The sequence below is a fragment of the Parasteatoda tepidariorum genome, chromosome 3 (genome assembly GCF_043381705.1).
Source record: "Parasteatoda tepidariorum isolate YZ-2023 chromosome 3, CAS_Ptep_4.0, whole genome shotgun sequence".
NCBI lineage: Eukaryota > Metazoa > Arthropoda > Arachnida > Araneae > Theridiidae > Parasteatoda > Parasteatoda tepidariorum.
In genome coordinates this window covers 65643043-65663044 of record NC_092206.1, presented here as the reverse complement: position 1 = coordinate 65663044, position 20002 = coordinate 65643043, and the positions used below count along the sequence as shown (strand labels likewise).

The window sequence follows — 20002 nt, the reverse complement described above, 5'->3', positions numbered from 1 at the left end:
GGGAGTTCGATTCTCAAACCACTGAGTTACCACGACCCTTCAATTTTCCTTAATGCCCCTTTTGAGTTGTGTCAGTTTTCTTAAGTACGCATTTTGAGTTACGTCCATTTTCTGCAAAGGTGCTTTTTGAACTGTGTCCATTTTCTTAATTGCGCATTTTAAACGGTGTCTACTTTTTTAAATACGCATTTTGATCTGTGTCTAAAAAAAAACTTAACAGCGTATTGTTTTGATATTTGATAATAGAAACTTCAGTATAGTCGAAAACATATATCTATATTCAAAGTAAATCAATTCAATTCCTTTCACAAGTAAATCAATTCAAATCCCTTTCAAATCTGCAATCGGGATCAATTGTAGATTTGAAAGGAAAAAAAGGCCCTTTCCGCCTCGGATGCAGATGTAGCATTCCTGGGCAATAGGAACAAGTTTTAGAATTCTATAGCCACTGGATTATTCTTTAGCCTCGCTGATTTCTCTATTATCGATCTGGAGGTAGATTTTAAAATTTTAGTGAGTTGTATTGATAGAAGTTGATGAACTTATTTCTGTATCTCTTCAGTAATCTAAAATTATTTTTTTTCAGTTTCAGGAAATGGCTCAAATAATGAAACTGTGTCCTCGAGTTGAATCAATACCTGAAGATATTTTCTTAACGGAATCAATGTACAAATTTTGAGAGATAATAAATTTTATCACATTTTTAAGGAAATGCGTTTTTTTTTTCTAAATTTGAAAATAAGCAGTAAGAAGAATGAGTACTACTTTGGTATTTATAATTATTTATTTGTTCTTTTTTTTTACATGCTTTAAAACTTATGAAGAAATTTGAAGACTTTAATTAGAATCACTCAATATTTTTGTAGCAATAAATAGCACGTAATTGTGTAAATCGTCGTTCAATCGACCTTTCGTTATGAAAATAACTCTTCATATTAGTAGGTAAAAATCGCTTTTACGAACACATTCAGCCGTGCAACGTTAGTGCTTCACGAAAAATTACGAGAAAAGTGGCTTGACAACTATTTTCTTAAGCTTGCTCATGCCATCATAAAAAACTCATGAAACAAAGTTTATTTCCAAAAAATGTTTTTTTTGTTGCAAAATTATACAAAGGGCCAAATATATAAAAATCTCAATTTAGAATTTTTTGTCTCTCACTTTAATTTTTCCATTGCACGATAGTATACTGGCTTCCATAAGTTAAGATATAACTTGCTTTCAGTATCTAATTTGAAAATAAATGAACGTAGAAACAAGAGATTTTAAAGAAATCTTCAATAAGAATTCTTAATTAAATATTACAGAAAAATTTAAGCAAATTCAAACACTTATGTGAATTACTCAATTTAAATACTTCATTCGCTTAAAAATGTATTCAAATTGGAATTAAGGGTCTACATGTTTTAAGCGCTACGAAATGGGCACCTACATTTATTCACTGTTCACTATTTCGAGAAACACTTAAAATATTGCACAATAAACAGAAACGAAATAACATTAGAACTGTTGACTAACATGCACATAATTTTGTAATTAGATGCTTTATTATATATTAAATACCTTAATCTGCAAGATATCATCTTTATTAGTAGCTGATTTTTAAAGCACACACGTGGTAATTTTTTTTGGTATTTTTTTATAAAGAAATTTCATCTGTTATAATATTACTCCGTTTTCAACAATTCATTGTTATTCTAAGATTTATGATCTTCCTATTTTTCCTTCCTATTTTATGATCTTCCTATTTATTCTTCCTATTTTTTTCGGAAACATAAGTATTTCCATTACTCTCTCATCTCTCTCTTTAATTTAATCAACATACAAAATTCAAATTTCCAATAAATACAAAATTTGCATTGAATAAACCACTGAATAAGAAAAATACCCTAGGGTTTGCTTGTTCATATTTAGTATTAAACTGGCATGATTAATCTATAATAAAATACTAAAATGCTGAGTTTGTTCTGTGTATCTGACTTTCTTATAACTACAGAACCGTTTGTGCTATCCTCCTGAAATTCTAACAGTAGCCCCAACTGGCATGATTAATAAAATACTAAAATGAAGAGTTTGTTCTGTGTACTGACTTTCTTATAACTACAGAGCCGTTTGTGCTATCCTCCTGAAATTCTAACAGTAGCGCCAAATGGCATGATTAATCTATGATAAAATACTAAAATGAAGAGTTTGTTCTGTGTATCAGTCTTTCTTATAACTACAGAGCCGTTTGTGCTATTCTCCTGAAATTCTAACAGTAGCGCCAACTGGCATGATTAATCTATGATAAAATACTAAAATGAAGAGTTTGTTCTGTGTATCAGTGTTTCTTATAACTACAGAACTGTTTGTGCTTTTCTCCTGAAATTCTAACAGTAGCGCCAACTGGCATGATTAATCTATGATAAAATACTAAAATGAAGAGTTTGTTCTGTGTATCTGTCTTTCTTATAACTACAGAACCGTTTGTGCTATCCTCCTGAAATTCCAACAGCAGCTGAAAGGGGCAATTTTAGGCTCAGACTTCAAAAATTGTTCAAAAATATCGTTTTTAGGTATTAAATTATTTATTTTTCTTTATGTCAGATAAGCTGAATGATTAACCTAAACGTGGGGACATAAACGAACTTCGTCACAAAATTAGTTATTGGTAATTCGCAAAATTCGTCAAAAATGTACCAAACCACTAGTTTTGCTTATAGTAATTTTTTTTGAAAAGGAGACTCTATAAAACTATAAAATTAAATAATTTAAAATCAACAAATGAAAAATAAGTAAGTTATGTACTGAAAAACAAAGTTAATGGATATATAGTATTAACTCGTTTAGAAGAAACGTAAAGTGATGCTTAATTAAATAAATAATCCACAGAAACTGAAACAGTAAGATATTATTTGATTAAAAATGGGTACCTATGTTTGAGAGCTTGAAGCATGTCGACTGATATTTTCCAATTTGTATATTTTTGAAGCGAATGAAGTTTTTAATCAAGTTTTATTAGTTTTTGTAATAGTTACTAATTGAAGTAAAAAAATAAACTATGAACTAAAAAGCAAAATCAATGGCGAAATGGTAATAATTCATTATTAAGAGAAGTGTAAAAAATAGCCTAGAAATAACTTTTATTGGTGCCAATTATGCTTAATTAATTTTGGTAATAGGTACTAATACGGCCGGGATAGTCTGGTTGATAGGGCACTGGGCCCATGTCCATGAGGGCGTGGGTTCGATTCCCGTCGGCCGAAGACTCTCCGTGTAGTAAATGGTGACTGGTGCACGTTAAATCTGTCGAGTCACAAAGTCCTCTATGTTCCCATAACAAATCATACCTCTGGGGAAACTACTCCAGGAGGCTCATTTTCTTCTAGATTGGTTCAAAATTGCAAGGCTACGGAGTTTAACACTAGTAGTCGTAAACCCAAAATTGGATCGACTGTTCAACGACAGTTATAAAATCAAATAAAATAGGTACTAATAGACATAAAAGTAATATGTTATGTACAAAAAAGCAAAATTGATGAGGAAATTGTTCTAATTCGTTAAAGAGAAACGTAAAAAATCGCCATACTATTGTTGACCCCAATGAAGCTTAATTTATTTTGGTAACTAGTGGGCTGCGCCCCCTGCTCGCTAGCGCTCGCCAACCCTAAAAAATGGCTACGCAATCTTATATGGTTTGCTTCGCTCGCTACTAACTTAGGTACATTGCAAATGCACAAAATTCTAAGAATTCAAAAAATCATTCAAATCCATATAACAACTTTTTTTTCTAAAAAAAATTACATCTTTTTAGTAAATACTAAGTCATTAAAATAAATTTGAATTCAAATAAATGACATGTAATTCGTTAAACCTATTAGAAATGTGCTATAGTATAAAATCTTAAGATAAAATTTCTAAAACTGATATCTCTTTAAAAAGGTTAAAATTTTGGCTATAATTAAGTCTATTAAAAATTGAAATAAGTGAATTGCAATGGAAAAACCTGCATAAACAAATAAATTCTAGTAAAACAAATAAATTCGTGATATAAATCAAAAATCGTCAAATAAATTCGTAATATATAAATTCGTGAAAAGAAGCGCTTTCGACAAAATACTAAAATAGAGATCTATCGACAAAGACTACTCACTTCTGCCTGGCTTTATAGTATGAGATTGCTGCAGCTGATAGGGCAGAGGTGGCGAACCTTTATACACCAACGTGCCATTTTTTCTAAAAAATTGTTTAATGAGGTCATAGACGTGCCGTCAAATCATTTTGCCTCCGTGATTATTGGGAAAATAATAATACTAAATACTATCAACTCAAAACTCTTTATTTACATTGAAAATAAATACATTGTGCCATGTCTCAGTTATACGCGTGAAGTAACATCAGTGTGACTTCTGTTGTTGCAGATTAGATGACAAATAACTTATATTAGGTTGTAAGATATTAGTTTAAGCAGGACTGTCAAATTTTTTTACTAGTTATTTATTGTTAGCTTGTTTTTTATCCTTATTAATTGCTTTTTTAGCATTAATTGTAAATTTTTTTATTAATAATTGTTTATTATTTTGTTTTGCCTTTGTGAATTTTAATTTAATTGTTACATATGCCTCATAGTGTAATAACATTTGTGTAATAACAATTCATAGTGTAATTACAACTATGATCGGTGGCGTGCCCAAAATATTGTGTCTCGTGCCATAAATGGCACGCGTGCCATTGGTTCGCCATCCCTGTGATAGGGTGAATTTCGGAAGAGATTCAGTTTCCGTTTTTAAAATCGCTATATGTTGAGCCACATTAGCTAGATTTGGCATGTGACATTTTTAGCGGCAATCATTGGTCGATTTTCCAGCATTGCCATTCGGGGAGTTGTAATGAGGCTTTTTTTTGTCGTCGTGTAAGAGAAATATATACTTAGATAGGCACTACTGATATTAAGGTAATTGGTGATAGGTTCCAAATATACTAATATAGGAACAATGTACTATCTTATTACTTTACTTGGTACCTGTTAATACAGTAGTAACTGATCCAGCACAGTTTTAATATAGTTAGTGTGAAAAGATGTTTTTCCACGGTGCCTCAAAAGTGATGCGTACCAGAGATAGTTGCTTAAGTGTGGTAAATTAATGAGTTTATTTCAAGCAAACAGCATCATGCCAAATGAATGCAATTAACCTTTATTTTGATGGGACGAACTTCTGAAAACATGTTTTGTTTAAACTAATAATGTAAAACCACCGAGAAGGACAGATATAGTTATTTTATTAAAGAACAAGGTTTCGACTGTTTCACCTTTTTTGTGCTGCACATTACCGGCAGCTCTTAAATTTTTTTTTATTAATCTAATGAAGACTAAAATAGCACCAACTGCCCCGGTGCTTTTGTATATTTAGCGTATTCTTAAAGAATTAAATAGTTAGCCTACTTTATCGAAACTAAAAAACTAATTCACTTTATATTTTTCAATGTCAGTTATGAGTCCGGGATTGCCTGGTTGGTAGGGCACTGGGCCAATGTTCAAGAGGTCCTGTGTTCGATCCCAGACGGCCAAAGTGTTGTAAACGGTGACTGATGCACGTTAAATCTGTCGAGTCTCAAAGTTCTCCATGTTCCTATACAAAGCATACCTCTGGGGGTACTGATCTGGGAGTTTCCTTGTCTTCTGGATTGGGGTCAAAATTGCAAGGCTACGGAGTTGAACATTAACGGTCGTAAACCCGGAATTGGGTTGGCTGTTCAACGACTGTTGTAAAATAACATATATGTAACTGTAATTCCAGCTGTTGAAGTAGCTAAGTTTGAAAAGCTAAAATTGACAGTGCAAAAAGCAACGAGAGAAAAAAATCTTTGCCGAAACTGCGTGTAGAAGAATCCGGATCAAATTTAATATCGTCCACAATGACTGCAATGACTACATCTACAATGACATCGTCTATAACTCCAACAATATTAACTAAAGCCTACACTTATTCATAGATGGTCAAAACATAAAACCTCACTTTTCTATAAAAGTTCTCGTTAAAAAAAAGAAAAAATGATAATCAGATTTATAATTTAGAGCGATTGTGAAAAAGAAAACATTTTTTGAATGAAAACATGCAATTTTTAAAAGTAAAACACACTTAATTTTTGTATACTATTTTAATGATTTTTACGCTTTCATCTTTTTTTAAAAAATAATTCAGTTGATATATTTTTTGCCAAAAAAGGTTAAACTTGTACCATAGTGTTTTCAAAATTCATGTTATTTTTTCATATTCTCGACAAAGACACTTTCCATTTAACCTCAATATTATTTTAAAAAATATATATTTAAGTTTTTTAAGGAAAACCTTGTAAATAATGTCATATCATGTTACCTTGGCGTCTTGTTGTGCTTTGCGAGTTAACGGTACAGCAATTAGGATTGGTTTCACGCGGAATCAATTTTCGGATCAGGTTTAATTGTATACATGTAAGCGACGTCACGTTTGTGTCAAACCTGATTGGCTTCCGAATCGCAGCATTAGCGTATGCCATGCTTTACACAGTCGTAACTCGCAGGCATCCAATGAGATGCCTGCAAGTGACATATTGAGGATATCTCGATCATGATTGATTGTTGAAACGTGGCTTTAAGTTAGCAACTGTTCTTTCCATTCTATTTGAAGTAAATCAAGCCCGTCAAGTATCAATTCTCTTAAATGACACATTCTATATTCTTTCACAAATATTTCAATTCTTTCACTATACATTTCTTACTTAACATAAAAAAGGCACGAAACCATGTAGAACATAAACAAGTTAATTATGCATCGAAGTTGTCAAGAAAAAGAGCAAAAATATATCACGGTTACAACAAAATATGTAAACAAATAATAAAACTAAGTAACGTAAAAGACGTACACGATAAAGAATTATATTTCAGCAATTTTGATGCGCGATACGGCACGGCATTTAATTTAATTTCACGTTAATTATCATTCTAATTAATGTTTAAAAACTTAGCTCAACTTTAACACACCATTATACTTATAAACGATCAGCTGGTGCTGGCGACATGGGTCCCATGTATGGGTATTCGTGATCTTATTTTTCTTGAAGTGCAAGTACCCAATAATAAAAACATATGCAATAAAAAATTGCACAACAATTTCCCATTGAACTTCTCAATTCAAATTTTATTGATTACCATTCTCAATGTTTATGAATTTCCTTTACATTTTCGTATCAACGAAAACCATAATTTCCATTTATTTCCAACTTTTTCATACACTAAAAACTGATTCAGAGCTAGACAAGATACTCAAGCCTTAAGAATTTAACTGTCTCACATGAAATCAAATTTTAAGAATATCATTGATAACACTAAGAAAAAAATCATCATTAAATATTTTCAAAATAATAGTCTTAGTAGTCTTTCTTTGGTAAATATGTCCTCGATTGCTAACGACCTTTATTTATGAAGTCGGGCTAAAAGAAGGGTGAAATTGGGATTATCTTTTCTGAATAACGCTTGATATGCTTTATTTTACTTTATTTTTATCTGCTTAGTATGCATTTTTTTATTTTAAGATCCTTTATTTTAATATATGATGGCTTATTTTTCACTTTCGTTTTTCACTCAAACACATGCATGAACCATAGAACTTTCCAGCTTCCCTTTCCAGCTTGTTGTATGGTCTAAGAAGATAGCATACCGTCATTCGGGGCTACTTTGTGCAAATTCGAATTTGGCATTTTTCAAGTGCTGCTATTCAGTATTATATTTATTTCACGTTAAAAATGTGTGGAATTTGAAGATAGAAGTCTCTTCCATAACTAAAAAAAAATTTTCGAATTTTAAAACAATCTCAGAGTGTGTTTCGTTCATCCAATGTCAACTAATTTCCGAGGACGTCGGATGTCGAAAAGTGTGCGTGGAAACTTTAGCTGTGAAATGCAAAGACGTTGATAAAACAATTGTCGTAGGTGCAAAATTTTTTATTTATATATTAATAAACAATTATATCATGTTAGCGTTAAAAAAAATTTGAAAATTAATAACAAATAAACGGAAAATGAAAAAAAATGCACTTTGGGGCTAATTTGTGCAAAGTTTCATTCGTTTTTTTTTCGACAGAAAAATAGTCAGACTTTATAAAAAAATACCTGCAACGAGAAACTACCGTGATTACACTTTAGAAAAGCTGCAACAATGTTTGCAAGCAGTTGCTAGTGGTATGTCGATTGCAGAAGCTTCTCGGAAGTACAAAATCCACAGAAATACTATCTCTAATAAAATTCACAAGAAACACGTGAAACTTCCTGGTACATTATTATTTTTCTTCCGCAAGGATTTTTCCAATGAATTAATCAAATGATTTAACACATGAAAATATATTTTATAGGACATCAGGTGATTTTGACAGAAACTGAAGAGCAAGTTCTGTCATGTTCATTCAAGGATGTTATGTTCAAATTTAACAATATTATAAATGTTAATGAATATGTAATAATTATTATTTTTAAAATTTCATCCATTTCAATGTCTAAAAATGTATATGGTTTCCTTTTGTTTAAACTCAAATGTTTTGAAATAAACATTCCTTTTAAGAAAAAATTCTTCAAAAAAAATGGTTTTTTAACGCTGAAAATTATTTTCAAACTAATATCTTTACAAATCTTGATGTTTTTGTCTTTAAAAATGTCAACAATTAACTTTTTTAGCAATTTTATATCAATATTTTACTAAAAACATGATTATTAAACTGAATTCCTATCGCTGCACAAAGTAGCCCCATTTGGGGGCTACTTTGTGCAAGGTATGTTTTGACTTATTATTCGCAAATATTACATACAAATAATGCCAATATTGATCAAATTCACTCGCCTGAGTCCAGTTATGAATATAATATCAATAAATTTTACTAAAGTTTGAATTAACATAGTTTTTTTACATGTCGAAGTTCAAAAACTGCGAAATCCTGCACAAAATAGCCCCGAATGACGGTAGGTTTTGTAAACTTAAAAATATCGATGCAAATTAGGCGATGTATTGCAAATTAAGATTTTGCCTAACAAAGAAAAATTAGCTTAACAAAACTTTTATTGAAGAAAAACATATTTTTGAAAAAAAAAAAAACGAAAAATGCAAGAAAAGACAAAAGTAAATATGTACTGACAGATACGATGCTGAAACAAGTTAGAGTTTCATTGAAAATAAAGCTTAATATAAAGCATTACTTTAAAATAACTAAATTAAACCGAAAATTATTATATTTAAAAAACTGGAACAATTCAAATGATGAATTGTAACACCCAAAGCATAATTTTTTAATCAGCTTTACATTGATGAAATAAAGTTATAAAAAAATTAAAATCTATTTCCGTTCTTAATCGCGGACTGAAAAGTCATGTACAATTTTATCCAATTAATTTAATAATGGCTGCAATATCTTAACTGATGTAGTTACCATGAGTGTTAAAATACTTCCTGTTTTTATTTGAAAACCCTAATCGGCGGATTCGAGTACTTCCTTTTCTGCAGTTTTCGGTGGTTGCATTTGAAAGAAATGGCACCAATGTTCAGCTTGCGCGCATTTTACTTCTATTTAATATTAATATGCTGCTTTCTAGAAATGTAAGTAGCCTTTCTTATCTATATTGCGTGATTAAAAAAACATAAAAATAAAATTTATGCGAACTTACTAGTTATTTAAAAAAAATATCAACACAATTAAATTTAACAACATAAATTGTCTTACATCATTCGACCTAAGTCAACTGCATGTTTATTTTTCCTAAATAGCATATGTAAAAATAGCTAAGTCGTAAATTATCTTTAACTTGATTACACGATATTATTATTCAATTTCACTAAACAGATGATTTAATTTAACATAAGGTTACCAAAAATATTACATGATATCATGGCTCGAAATTCCAAAATCACGATTTAACGCTAAAACGAGTTTTTAAGAATATTCTGAGAAATCATTGTTCCCGACGTAAATGCATAACCTGCATTAATTTTTTTATTTTATTTAGTTTACTTCTTTATCTTTTTTGTTTTGGCAAACACCATTAGATATTATTTGTTATTTGTTGACAGTTTGTATGATTAAAGTACTGCTCTATGTTAGGTTTAAAGAGTGTTGTATATATAATTAAGAACATGCATGCTTATGTGCAAAATAATCATTATGTCCCAAAGATACTTTAGTTTCAGTTCTTTCCGCCCTTTACTCAAATTACGAGAATTACGTTATGACATCGCGTGTATCAAATACACTTGATGTATTAAAAGATTGCGTTTAAAAAGCCTGCCATAACTACACGAGACATTTTATAGAATATAGTGTAAAACGATCGATTCATTTTTAGCATGTAAAGAATTGATTTAAGTGATTCTTTCAGCAACTTTCAACATAGAAAATACTTATTCATCAATCATTTTTATATGATGTTTTCACTTTTACTGAACCTACCAAAAGGACGATATGGCAAAAAACAATTTTAGTTCCAAACTCTTTAACAAGGAAAATTTGGAACAGTGATGGATAAAAGTGCATGCTAAAATGCAGCATGAAAATGGAAAATGGTTTCATTTAAGAAATACATAAATTAAATAAAATCAAAAAAAAAAAAAAATAACAGTTTGAATAAAAGTTGTTTAAGAAAATAAATAAATAAATTCAGTTTATTGAATGATAGTTGATATATTGGCAAACACCAGTATCAATTTTCCCACTGTCCCAAAATTTTTCAGTTTGCATTGTGCGTTTTATTATTAGAGTGATCATTCTAACATTTTAAGTTTATTTGATGTAAAAATCGTATGTGATTTTTCGTATTGGTAGAACTAAATGGAACTATATTTTTTCACGAAATATTCTTTCCAAATTCTTCTTCAATTTTTTAAAATTATTATTATAGATTTATTCACTTCCAATTTTAAGGCAGCACAAAAGAGAAAATAAAATAATACAGAAAGGTAAGGCCATACAACAATGGACTACAGTAAAAAAAAATCGAAGTCATCAGTTAAAGATTTTATTCTGCCTCACCAATATCGGCTAATGTCTGAATCATAGCCAATAAGTGTCTCACAGCAAAGCAGATTATTTCTATTAATGGGTTTCAAAAGATAGCATAAGGGACAAAAAAATTGTGAAAAAAAAGATGCTGATTCTGTGAAGATATTCAATGAGGTAATCATTAGCTTTGGCTATTGGCAGCAATCCTTACGGAGACGATTTCACTTTAATTCCAATTTTCCACTTAAATCCCACTCTATTTCGATTACTGTCAGACATCTTCACCGATTCAGGGAAGATATCTGTCAATAATCGAAATAAAGTCACTGGCAAGCACACGAGATACTTTACTTTCCATCGTTTCGTCTTTGTTTCAGCCAACAATTTCAGATGGTGTCGTTGCTTCATGGACTGTCCCGAATTTATAGTATCGTTGAATTTAATTAGATTTTTGGGTTTGTGCTTGTTACTCGAAAGGAAATCCGTCTGTTCATTTCGAACATCGTCCTTAGTTTCTGTAACGAATTTGGTGCCATGTCGACTGTTAAGTCATTTAATAGTTGCCACTAAGAAGGCTCAATTTTATAGCAAGTCGTGGCAAAAATATATTTAGGGGTGCCCTTTGACGAAAATTGGCATTTTTTGGCGCTAATTGCTTGCAACACCCCACCAAATGAAATAGCTCCGAAATCAAAACATAATAAGCAAAATTAAAAATCAAATAAACAAATTTAAATTAATATACTGAACAAGGAAAAACTTTTCGAGGAAATAACGTATAGAAGGTAATGCGTGTTGTCTAATATGTGTGTGCAGTACAATAAGAAAACATTCACTTACCTTATTTAGAGGTTTCTGCACAGGTTACCATACATGAAACAATATTGCTCAACTTGAGGGCCAACTTGCCAATAATCCAAGGGGCATCTCAAAATATAGTCTAACCACAATCGGTCTATACGTTCTCATTAATTTTTATAGATTCGGAAGAGGAGGTGGGAGAGGAGGAGGTGGAAGAGGAGGAGGTGGAAGAGGAAGCAGTGGGGGATTTGGAAGAGGAGGTTACGGAAGCTATGGATCAAGAAGTAGTAGCAGCTCTGGAGCAAGCAAGGGTACTGGTAATTATGGATCAGGAAGTAGTAGCAGCTTTGGAACAAGCAGGGGTACTGGTAATTATGGATCAGGAAGTAGTAGCAGCTCTGGAACAAGCAGGGGCACTGGTAATTATGGAACAAGTAGTACCATGCATGGAACTGATAGCAACAGCAATACAGTCCGTATAGGGCACAATTTCAATGGTAATAGCTATAGTGAAAAATTTAACAACCGACAGCCCAGTAGCAGTGGCTTTGACATCAATAGTAATTACAAGCAGAACAATCGCCCACCAATAGACTGGAATTATCAGGAGAAACAGCGAGAGATAGATGAGTCGCTTGAGAGGATTAAAAACTGGAGGCTTGGGAGCTTTGATTCACACAAATATAGAAGTACTTATGAGAACCCATATGGAAGTACTTTTAAGAACCCATACGAAACTATCCTCAAGGATCTTCCTAAAGAGCAACAACGTATTTTTAGTGAATCTGGTCTTTATACCCAAAAAGCAGACACTCATAACTCTGCTTCAATTCCTGCAGGGTCCCTTTCTACAATTAGAAATCAAGAACTCAAAGGGGTACGATTTAGAAATTCCAGAAGAAACTCAGTAGGTAATGTATTTAATTTTATTCTTATGTTGGCAAATGCGACTTTTACAAAGATGTTTATGCAAAGTCATTCAACTACAACTTGGAGGGGTGATTGGGGGAACTAAATCATATGTTTTTTGTATGGAAATGAAGTGTTTAGTTAAGGCATGAGCGTAAGAACTGTTACGGGAGAAAAGTCCTTCTTTTCAGGAATACAGTATTTATAATAAATACTCATAATTGCGACCGCCAACAGTAATACATACTTAGTAACGCCGTGAAAGAGATTGGTGAACACTTTAAGAAAATGCATATTCGTGCGGCGAGATCTTTGAATGAGTCAACGGAAGTCTCGTAAATGACACCCTATAAATACCCCTAGACCTCACCCGACAGACTTTTTCTGTTAATTTCAAAATTTTTAATGGACATGACTAACCCGATAATTAATTTCACCGTTCTTTTCTGACTCTCCTGACTGCTCTCTGTGTTCCTCAGGAGAGATTATGAGATTTAATTAATTGACAGTTTGCCCATCCCTGAGCGACATTACTAATTCTTTGATTATTTATTACTTCTACCTAAAGGCTACATTTTACTGGATTGCTAAAAAAGAAAATAGCCGATGAGGCCTGCTTCTCGACGTACGAAAAAAGAAACATTCCTATACAAAAAATTCATGTTTTATCACGCTAAAATTACTTTTTTAAAAGCAACGGTAATTGAATCGAAACAAAATATTTATGTAATCAAAAGCGAAAATTAATGGGAAAGTGGTATTTATTCGTTTAGGAGAATAATAAAAACTTGATGCCAATGAGGCTTAATTACGCCAATGATGTTTAATTAAGATAGCATATGCATATTGAAATAAAAGAAATAAGCTATGTACTAGAAAGAAAAAGAATTGGAGTAAAGGTGTTTATTTGTCTAGAAAAACCGCAAGAAGTCGTCTAACTATTATTGATGACAATGACGCTTAATTAATGTTGATATAATTGAAATAAAAAAGGTAACTTCTGAACTAAAAAGCAAAAATAAATAGAAAAGAATAATACGGAATGGAACACGAGAAAACTCTGAAAACTCTGAATAAATAAAAATGTTCTATTTATTTCGCGTTTTGGGTAACAATAAAAAAAATCTGCGTATTACTATCGACACTAATGCTCAATGCTCAATTATTATTGATAATGTGTACTAATTGAAATAAAATAAGCTATGTTCTAAAAAGCCCAGCTCATGGAATAAAGATTAATTGGAAATTCGTTTAAGAAAACCGTAGAAAATCGCCATTCACAGATGACACTTAATTCACATGTATCACTGACCGTAATATGAACTACTGGTATTATGGTGATTGGGGAATTGGTTTTGATATAAGAATTCAACAACGGGTTTTCCGTAGTTTCAGAAAATATTTTTTCCAGTGGTAGCTAAGATAGTGTATTAATATTTTAAAGAATTAGAATTAAAAGAAATTTTTTCTACCACTACTTATAAATATTTTAACAGTAAAATAAAAGTCAAATAGAGAAATGGTCATGCTCCAAAATCTTTATGAAGTTCTAATATATATNTGTTCGAAGGCTCGTGCCCGGTTGGTGTAAATGCCATAAACCTTGAAGCTTTAATAGAGGCAATGAAGCAGTCAGCTATTGAACTCGAAACGGGTAGAGAAATCGAAACTAAGAACCGATGAACTTATCAACCACGATTTTATTTTATTTTATAAATCGTCGTTGAACAGCCGACCCAATTTTACGGGTTTACGACTACTAATGTTCAACTCCGTAGCCTTGTAATTTTGAACCCAATCGAAAAGACAAGGGAACTCCTGAATCAAGTATTGGAAGAAATTTGCCTTCGTGGAGGACTTTTCGATAGAGCTAAACCGCATTTGCGTTACATGGAGAGGAAGACCACTAGAAACTCCCACGGTTAGCCTAAAGGCAAAGGAACTCTAACCCATGATCCGTTTACCATGATCCGTTACTAAGGATATTTCACATCAGCACTGTGGTTGGTGCAAGCGGGATGCGGAATTCGTATTGACTGGGATTCGAACCCGGTTCGTCTCATTGGAAGGCGAAAGCTCCATCCCCTGAGCCATCGCGGCTCTATCAACCATGCTTGGGGGATTTTCTTCCAGTGGTTTTCCAGCCATTACAATGCATTTAGAAACTAGAGGGTGAACCAGCTGGCCAAACAATACTTCTGGCCACGTTCAGAGTCTCCTTTTGCCCTTCCTTACAATCGAATTTCTTCCATCATTGTCTGGATTAAAAAAAACTGTTGGTTCTGTTATTCAGCCTTATTCTTGATCTCATCCCCATAGACCTCGCCCGACGGACTTTTTCTGTTAATTTCAAAATTTTTAATGGACATGACTAACCCGATAATAAATTTCACTGTTCTTTTCTGACTCTCCTGACTGCTCTCTGTGTTCCTCAGGAGAGACTATGAGATTTAATTAATTGGCAGTTTGCCCATCCCTGAGCGACATTACTAATTCTTTGATTATTTATTACTTCCACCTAAAGGCTACTTATTACTGGATTGCTAAAAAGAAAATAGCCGATGAGGCCGGCTTCTCGACGTAGGAAAAAAGAAGCATTCCTATACAAAAAATCCATGTTCTATCACTCTAAAATTACTTTCTCAAAACCAACGGTAATTGAATAAAAACAAAATATTTATGTAATAAAAAACAAAAATTAATGGGAAAGTGGTACTAATTCGTTTAGGAGAATTATAAAATCTCGATGCCAATGAGGCTTAATTACGCCAATGTTATTTAATTAAGTAAGATAATATATGCAATATATGCGGTAATTAAGTAAGATAATATATGCAATATAATATATGCAATATATAATTAAGTAAGATAATATGTGCAATATAAGATAATGTATGCAAATATATGCAATAATATATTTAATTAAGTAAGATAATATATAAAAGAAATAAGCTATGTACTAGAAGGAAAAAGAAATGGAGTAAAGGTATTTATTTGTCTAGAAGAACCGCAAGAAATCGTCTAACAATAATTGATGAAAATTATGCTTAATTAATGTTGGTATAATTGAAATAAAAAAAGCAACTTCTGAACTAAAAAGTAAAAATAAAGAGAAAAGATACTTATTCGCGTTTTGGGTAACAGTGAAAAAATCTGCATATTATTATCGACACTAATGCTCAATTAATATTGATAATGTGTATTAATTGAAATAAAATAAATTATTCGTTTAAGAAAACCGTAGAAAATCACCACTTAATTCATATGTATCACTGACAGTAATATGAACTACTGGTATTATGGTGATTGGGAATTGGTTTTGATACAAGAATTCAATAACGGGTTTTCCGTAGTTTCAGGAAATATTTTTTCCAGTGGTAGCTAAGATAGTGTATTAATATTTTAAAGAATTAGAATTAAAAGAAATTTTTTCTACCACTACTTAGAAATATTTTAACAGTAAATTAAAGGTCTGATAGAGAAATGGTCATGCTCCAAAATCCTTATGAAGTTCTAATATATCTTTTTTTAAAAATTCGGCTTTAGTTGGCTGCTACTGACAAATATGTATGAACATAAGTACCGAAGGGTTAGGTAATAAGTACCAAACATACTTAGGTATAAAATATTACATTGATATATTTGGTGATGATATATTTGGTTCACTTAATTTAGGTAATATATGCATATTGAAATAAAATAAATTAACTATGTATTAGAACGCAAAAGTAAAGGAGTAAAGATATTTATCTAGAAGAACCATAAGAAATCATCATTCAATCATTAACGACAATAGTGCTTAATTTTTTAATGTTAGTAGTATGTTAATTGATATAAAATAAATTCACGCACTAAAAACAAAAATAATGGTTACTTTATACACAGAAGAGCTATTACTTTATGACCACCCAATAACATGTAAGATCCCCTTTAGCCCTCAAAACTGCTAGCACCCGCCGTGGAATTGATTCCACAAGGTGCTGATCGGTAGTTTGAGGTATCTGGTACCAAGCGCTCACCAACTGGTCCAGCACCAACTGTTTCTACCACCAAGTTTTTTAATTGGATCGATATATGGTTTTCCGTTTTAAGCATGATTTCGTAGAGTTTCTCAATACTGATTTCTCGATTTTTTATTGATTTTTTTTACTCTCCCCGTGCGAAGAACGGGTATTCAGCTAGTATGTATTTAAATATTAAAAAAAAGGAAAAATAATTTTAAAAAGGAGGGGAAAAATTAAAGCTTAATAAATCTTTTAAAACAAAACATTAAAAAATTTTAAAATAAAATTTAAAAACTGGTGAACGAAATAAGGAAAATATACAATCTCGTCATCAGCTCACGCGATTATATCCGCAAAATACAGTGCTTTCTAATCTTGTAATAATATAGCCAAAGTAAAATATGTTAATACAATATCACCAAAAAAATAGAAATGGCGATACTATTTATTTCCCTTATTTTGTTTTCCAACATCTTATTTTCTTTAAAAAATTTTATTTATTAATAATTTTTCTTCTCTTTAAAAATGCATCCATCTTTTCTTGTTTTCTTTGTTTCTATCTTTTCTATCTATCTTTTATCTATCTCTAATCTATCTTTTTTCTAATTCCTTTTCGTCTTTTAGCAGACAATTTAGCTTGGTTTTTTTTAGTGAACAAACTTTAAATTACTCTTTACCAGTCAAAAAGAAGGACCTACCATATTGGCTTGTTGATTAACTCATGGCGATTGCGTAGACAAGTTTGCTCTCTTGTTTTCAAAGCCATACCTATTTATTAGCCAAACTTAAAGTCATACTTAAATACTATAACAGTTATAAAAATAACTTTTAGTCCAGCTTATTATACGTTTTCAAAACATTCATACTCTGACAAACAATAACGATTTAGCCCAGTGATTCTCAACCTGTGTGGCTTACCCACCTTACTTAATCAAAGCATACTGAATTTAAAAAAGAAATTAATAATTTTTAGTGACTTCCTTAGGCACAAAGAGCGGAAAAGATTCTTTATCTCAGGGTTTTCATTTTTATATAATTTGCAATCGTTACAACCGTAGTTAACACAATATTAAAACCAGGGACGCATTTCTTTTGAAGCCAAAGCTTCTCTGTGGATCATGCAATGTGTCCAGACGCATGGAGGCGATTTTTTACAAGTGCTTGTATACTTTCGAACCCTCCGGATATTGAACGAGCACCATCGGTGCATATTCCGATGCAATTTTTGCATTCTATGTTTGCCTCATTCATAACTTCATTTGAAATAGCAAATAATGTCGCTGTTGTTTTGAGTTCTATTGATTTGCAGAAAAGTAGTTTTACTACTGACATATTATCACAAAATCAAACATAGACAATTAAATGAGCATCTTTATTGTGCTTCATCAAACTGTATTGAAAACATTTTGTCACGCAACATGGAGAAAAGCTGACACTACATTTTCAGCTGTATCACCAATTCAAGGAGCAACAGTATCGTTTGAAAGAGGACGGTAATTCTTTTGAAAAATTAACTCCCATCATAGTTTCTGCAATCTCAATTGCTGCTGGCTTTTACTTTACTTTTGTTTTGGCAGTTAGTTAAAAATATTTTAAAGACAGAATTCAAAATACTCAATATACATTATTGTGGTATACATTTTACTGTAGGTGGGGGGCGCGATGAAAATTATGATTGAAAACTGGGCCGCGAATACTGAAAAGTTGAGAACCGCTGATTTAGCCAGTTTCTAGGTTGAGCAATTCAGCTCCAATAGAATAGTTGGCACACCTGTAGTACTAGTCGCAAGGATAAATTAACCTATAGCTATAAAGATTTATATACCATGTAGAGAATGACATGTTTTTTTTATCGAATTAATAATAAAGTTTTGTCCGAAATATCTTGTTTTTAAAAATACTATTTCTAATGATTGTGTGCTTTACAGGTAGCTCCAGGTGTGACGTAAGAAAGCTGACAAATGATCTAAACATCAGCTGGGTGTGCACTAGAATAAAAAAGCAAAAGGAATGCACCATAAAGTGTATTGAACCAAAGAAATTCTCTGGCATTGCTGCCGACAAATACACATGCAGACATGGAATATGGACTCCGAATCATGTTCCACGTTGTATTTAGCACAGAAGAGGGCAAATAAATTACTTACTTTTCGTTAATTTATACATATTTTAAACGTAATTATCGAATCTTAAAATCAAGTAGAATTTTAATTATTTGGTTACCTTTGGTTATGATTCTATCTTATTGAATTCGGAATTTTGTTGATCTAAGAAATCATTCAGGGTAAATTAAATTTCTATAGAATTCGGCAACAAATGGGGGTTGCAGCCTGAAAAAAAAGTATAAAGCAAACTATAAAACAACACAAACAATAAGGCACAGTCTCAGGACAAAAGTAACAAACACTGATGAAATTTTTAAAAAATAAATATGTAAAAATTACAAGAGTGAGAAACAAAAACGAAAAATTCTTTGTTCAAAGGGAGAGATATAAATGCAAATAAAAAAATTCATCTTAATTATATAACAAAAACTAATAAGAATATTTTCTTATGATTGAGTATTTTATTTCATTTAGTTGATTATTTTATTTATTTTTAAAACGTTTACTTTCCAATAATATAAAGAAACATTTAAATTTACAAGTATAACTTAAAATTTAGGTAAGCAAGTTTAAGAATTTGATGTAATCAACAACTCTCACTTTATAAGGAGTTCTGTTTCTTTCATCATTATTATAGCCAAGCTGAAATTGATTGTATAATATGTTTGAAAATTAGCTAATTATAATAAGTGCGAAAATTAGCCTCAATAAATTCATAATAGAAAAGTCAGTATAATGATAGCAAGAGAAAAATAGTTTAAAATATGAATTAAATAAATATACTTCTAATAAACTTATAAATATTAAGTATTCAAATGAAACTAAATAAATCGAACTTATTCAAATCGCATTGAACCATAGTGACTAATAAATTCTATTATCTATTATGGTACAGATAATAATTTTTTCAACTTGATTACTCTGTACTAGGATGAAGCTGGAACGGAAATATGGTTCGCTTTAACACTATTAAACTTATAGAAAATTTTCTCCCTATCATAGTACTAAGTATTAGTTCAATATTATCTGCATATTCTTTACATCGCACTATTGATACGATCAATATTAGAGATCAGTTTCAGTTGCTACAGCAATAAACTTAGCTAAACATCACACTTTAACAAATTAAGCAATTTTCTTCGTTTTGCCTTTCCAGTCAAACCATTTTAAAACTTATACTCATATTCAT

The 20002-nt window shown here is 31.3% G+C and overlaps 2 protein-coding genes across 3 annotated transcripts in view; both read left to right on the top strand.

Moving 5' to 3' along the window:
• The window catches only part of LOC107455051 (translation initiation factor IF-2), a 35826-nt gene extending 35114 nt beyond the window's left edge, over positions 1 to 712 (top strand). For both annotated transcript variants that reach the window (XM_071178771.1, XM_043045453.1), the window contains exon 8: positions 587 to 712. In XM_071178771.1, coding sequence (XP_071034872.1) covers positions 587 to 630 — 44 coding nt within the window. In that variant the 3' untranslated portion in view covers positions 631 to 712. The remainder of the gene's footprint in view (positions 1 to 586) is intronic.
• An 8727-nt stretch (positions 713 to 9439) lies between these two features.
• Positions 9440 to 18865, top strand: LOC107455773 (uncharacterized). The gene is made up of 3 exons (XM_043045451.2): positions 9440 to 9598; positions 11976 to 12706; positions 18637 to 18865. Exons 1-3 carry the CDS (start codon positions 9531 to 9533, stop codon positions 18825 to 18827), a joined length of 990 nt encoding a protein of 329 aa, XP_042901385.1. The 5' UTR covers positions 9440 to 9530; the 3' UTR covers positions 18828 to 18865.
• Positions 18866 to 20002: the final 1137 nt, after the last annotated feature.

What these genes read in the sequence shown, in the direction of transcription:
- LOC107455773 (XM_043045451.2), top strand. Translation starts at nt 9,531, where the DNA reads ATGGCACCAATGTTCAGCTTGCGCGCATTTTACTTCTATTTAATATTA. An exon ending in ATATGCTGCTTTCTAGAAAT is followed by an intron (nt 9,599 to 11,975) that starts GTAAGTAGCCTT and finishes TAATTTTTATAG; the next exon opens with ATTCGGAAGAGGAGGTGGGA. An exon ending in TTCCAGAAGAAACTCAGTAG is followed by an intron (nt 12,707 to 18,636) that starts GTAATGTATTTA and finishes TGTGCTTTACAG; the next exon opens with GTAGCTCCAGGTGTGACGTA.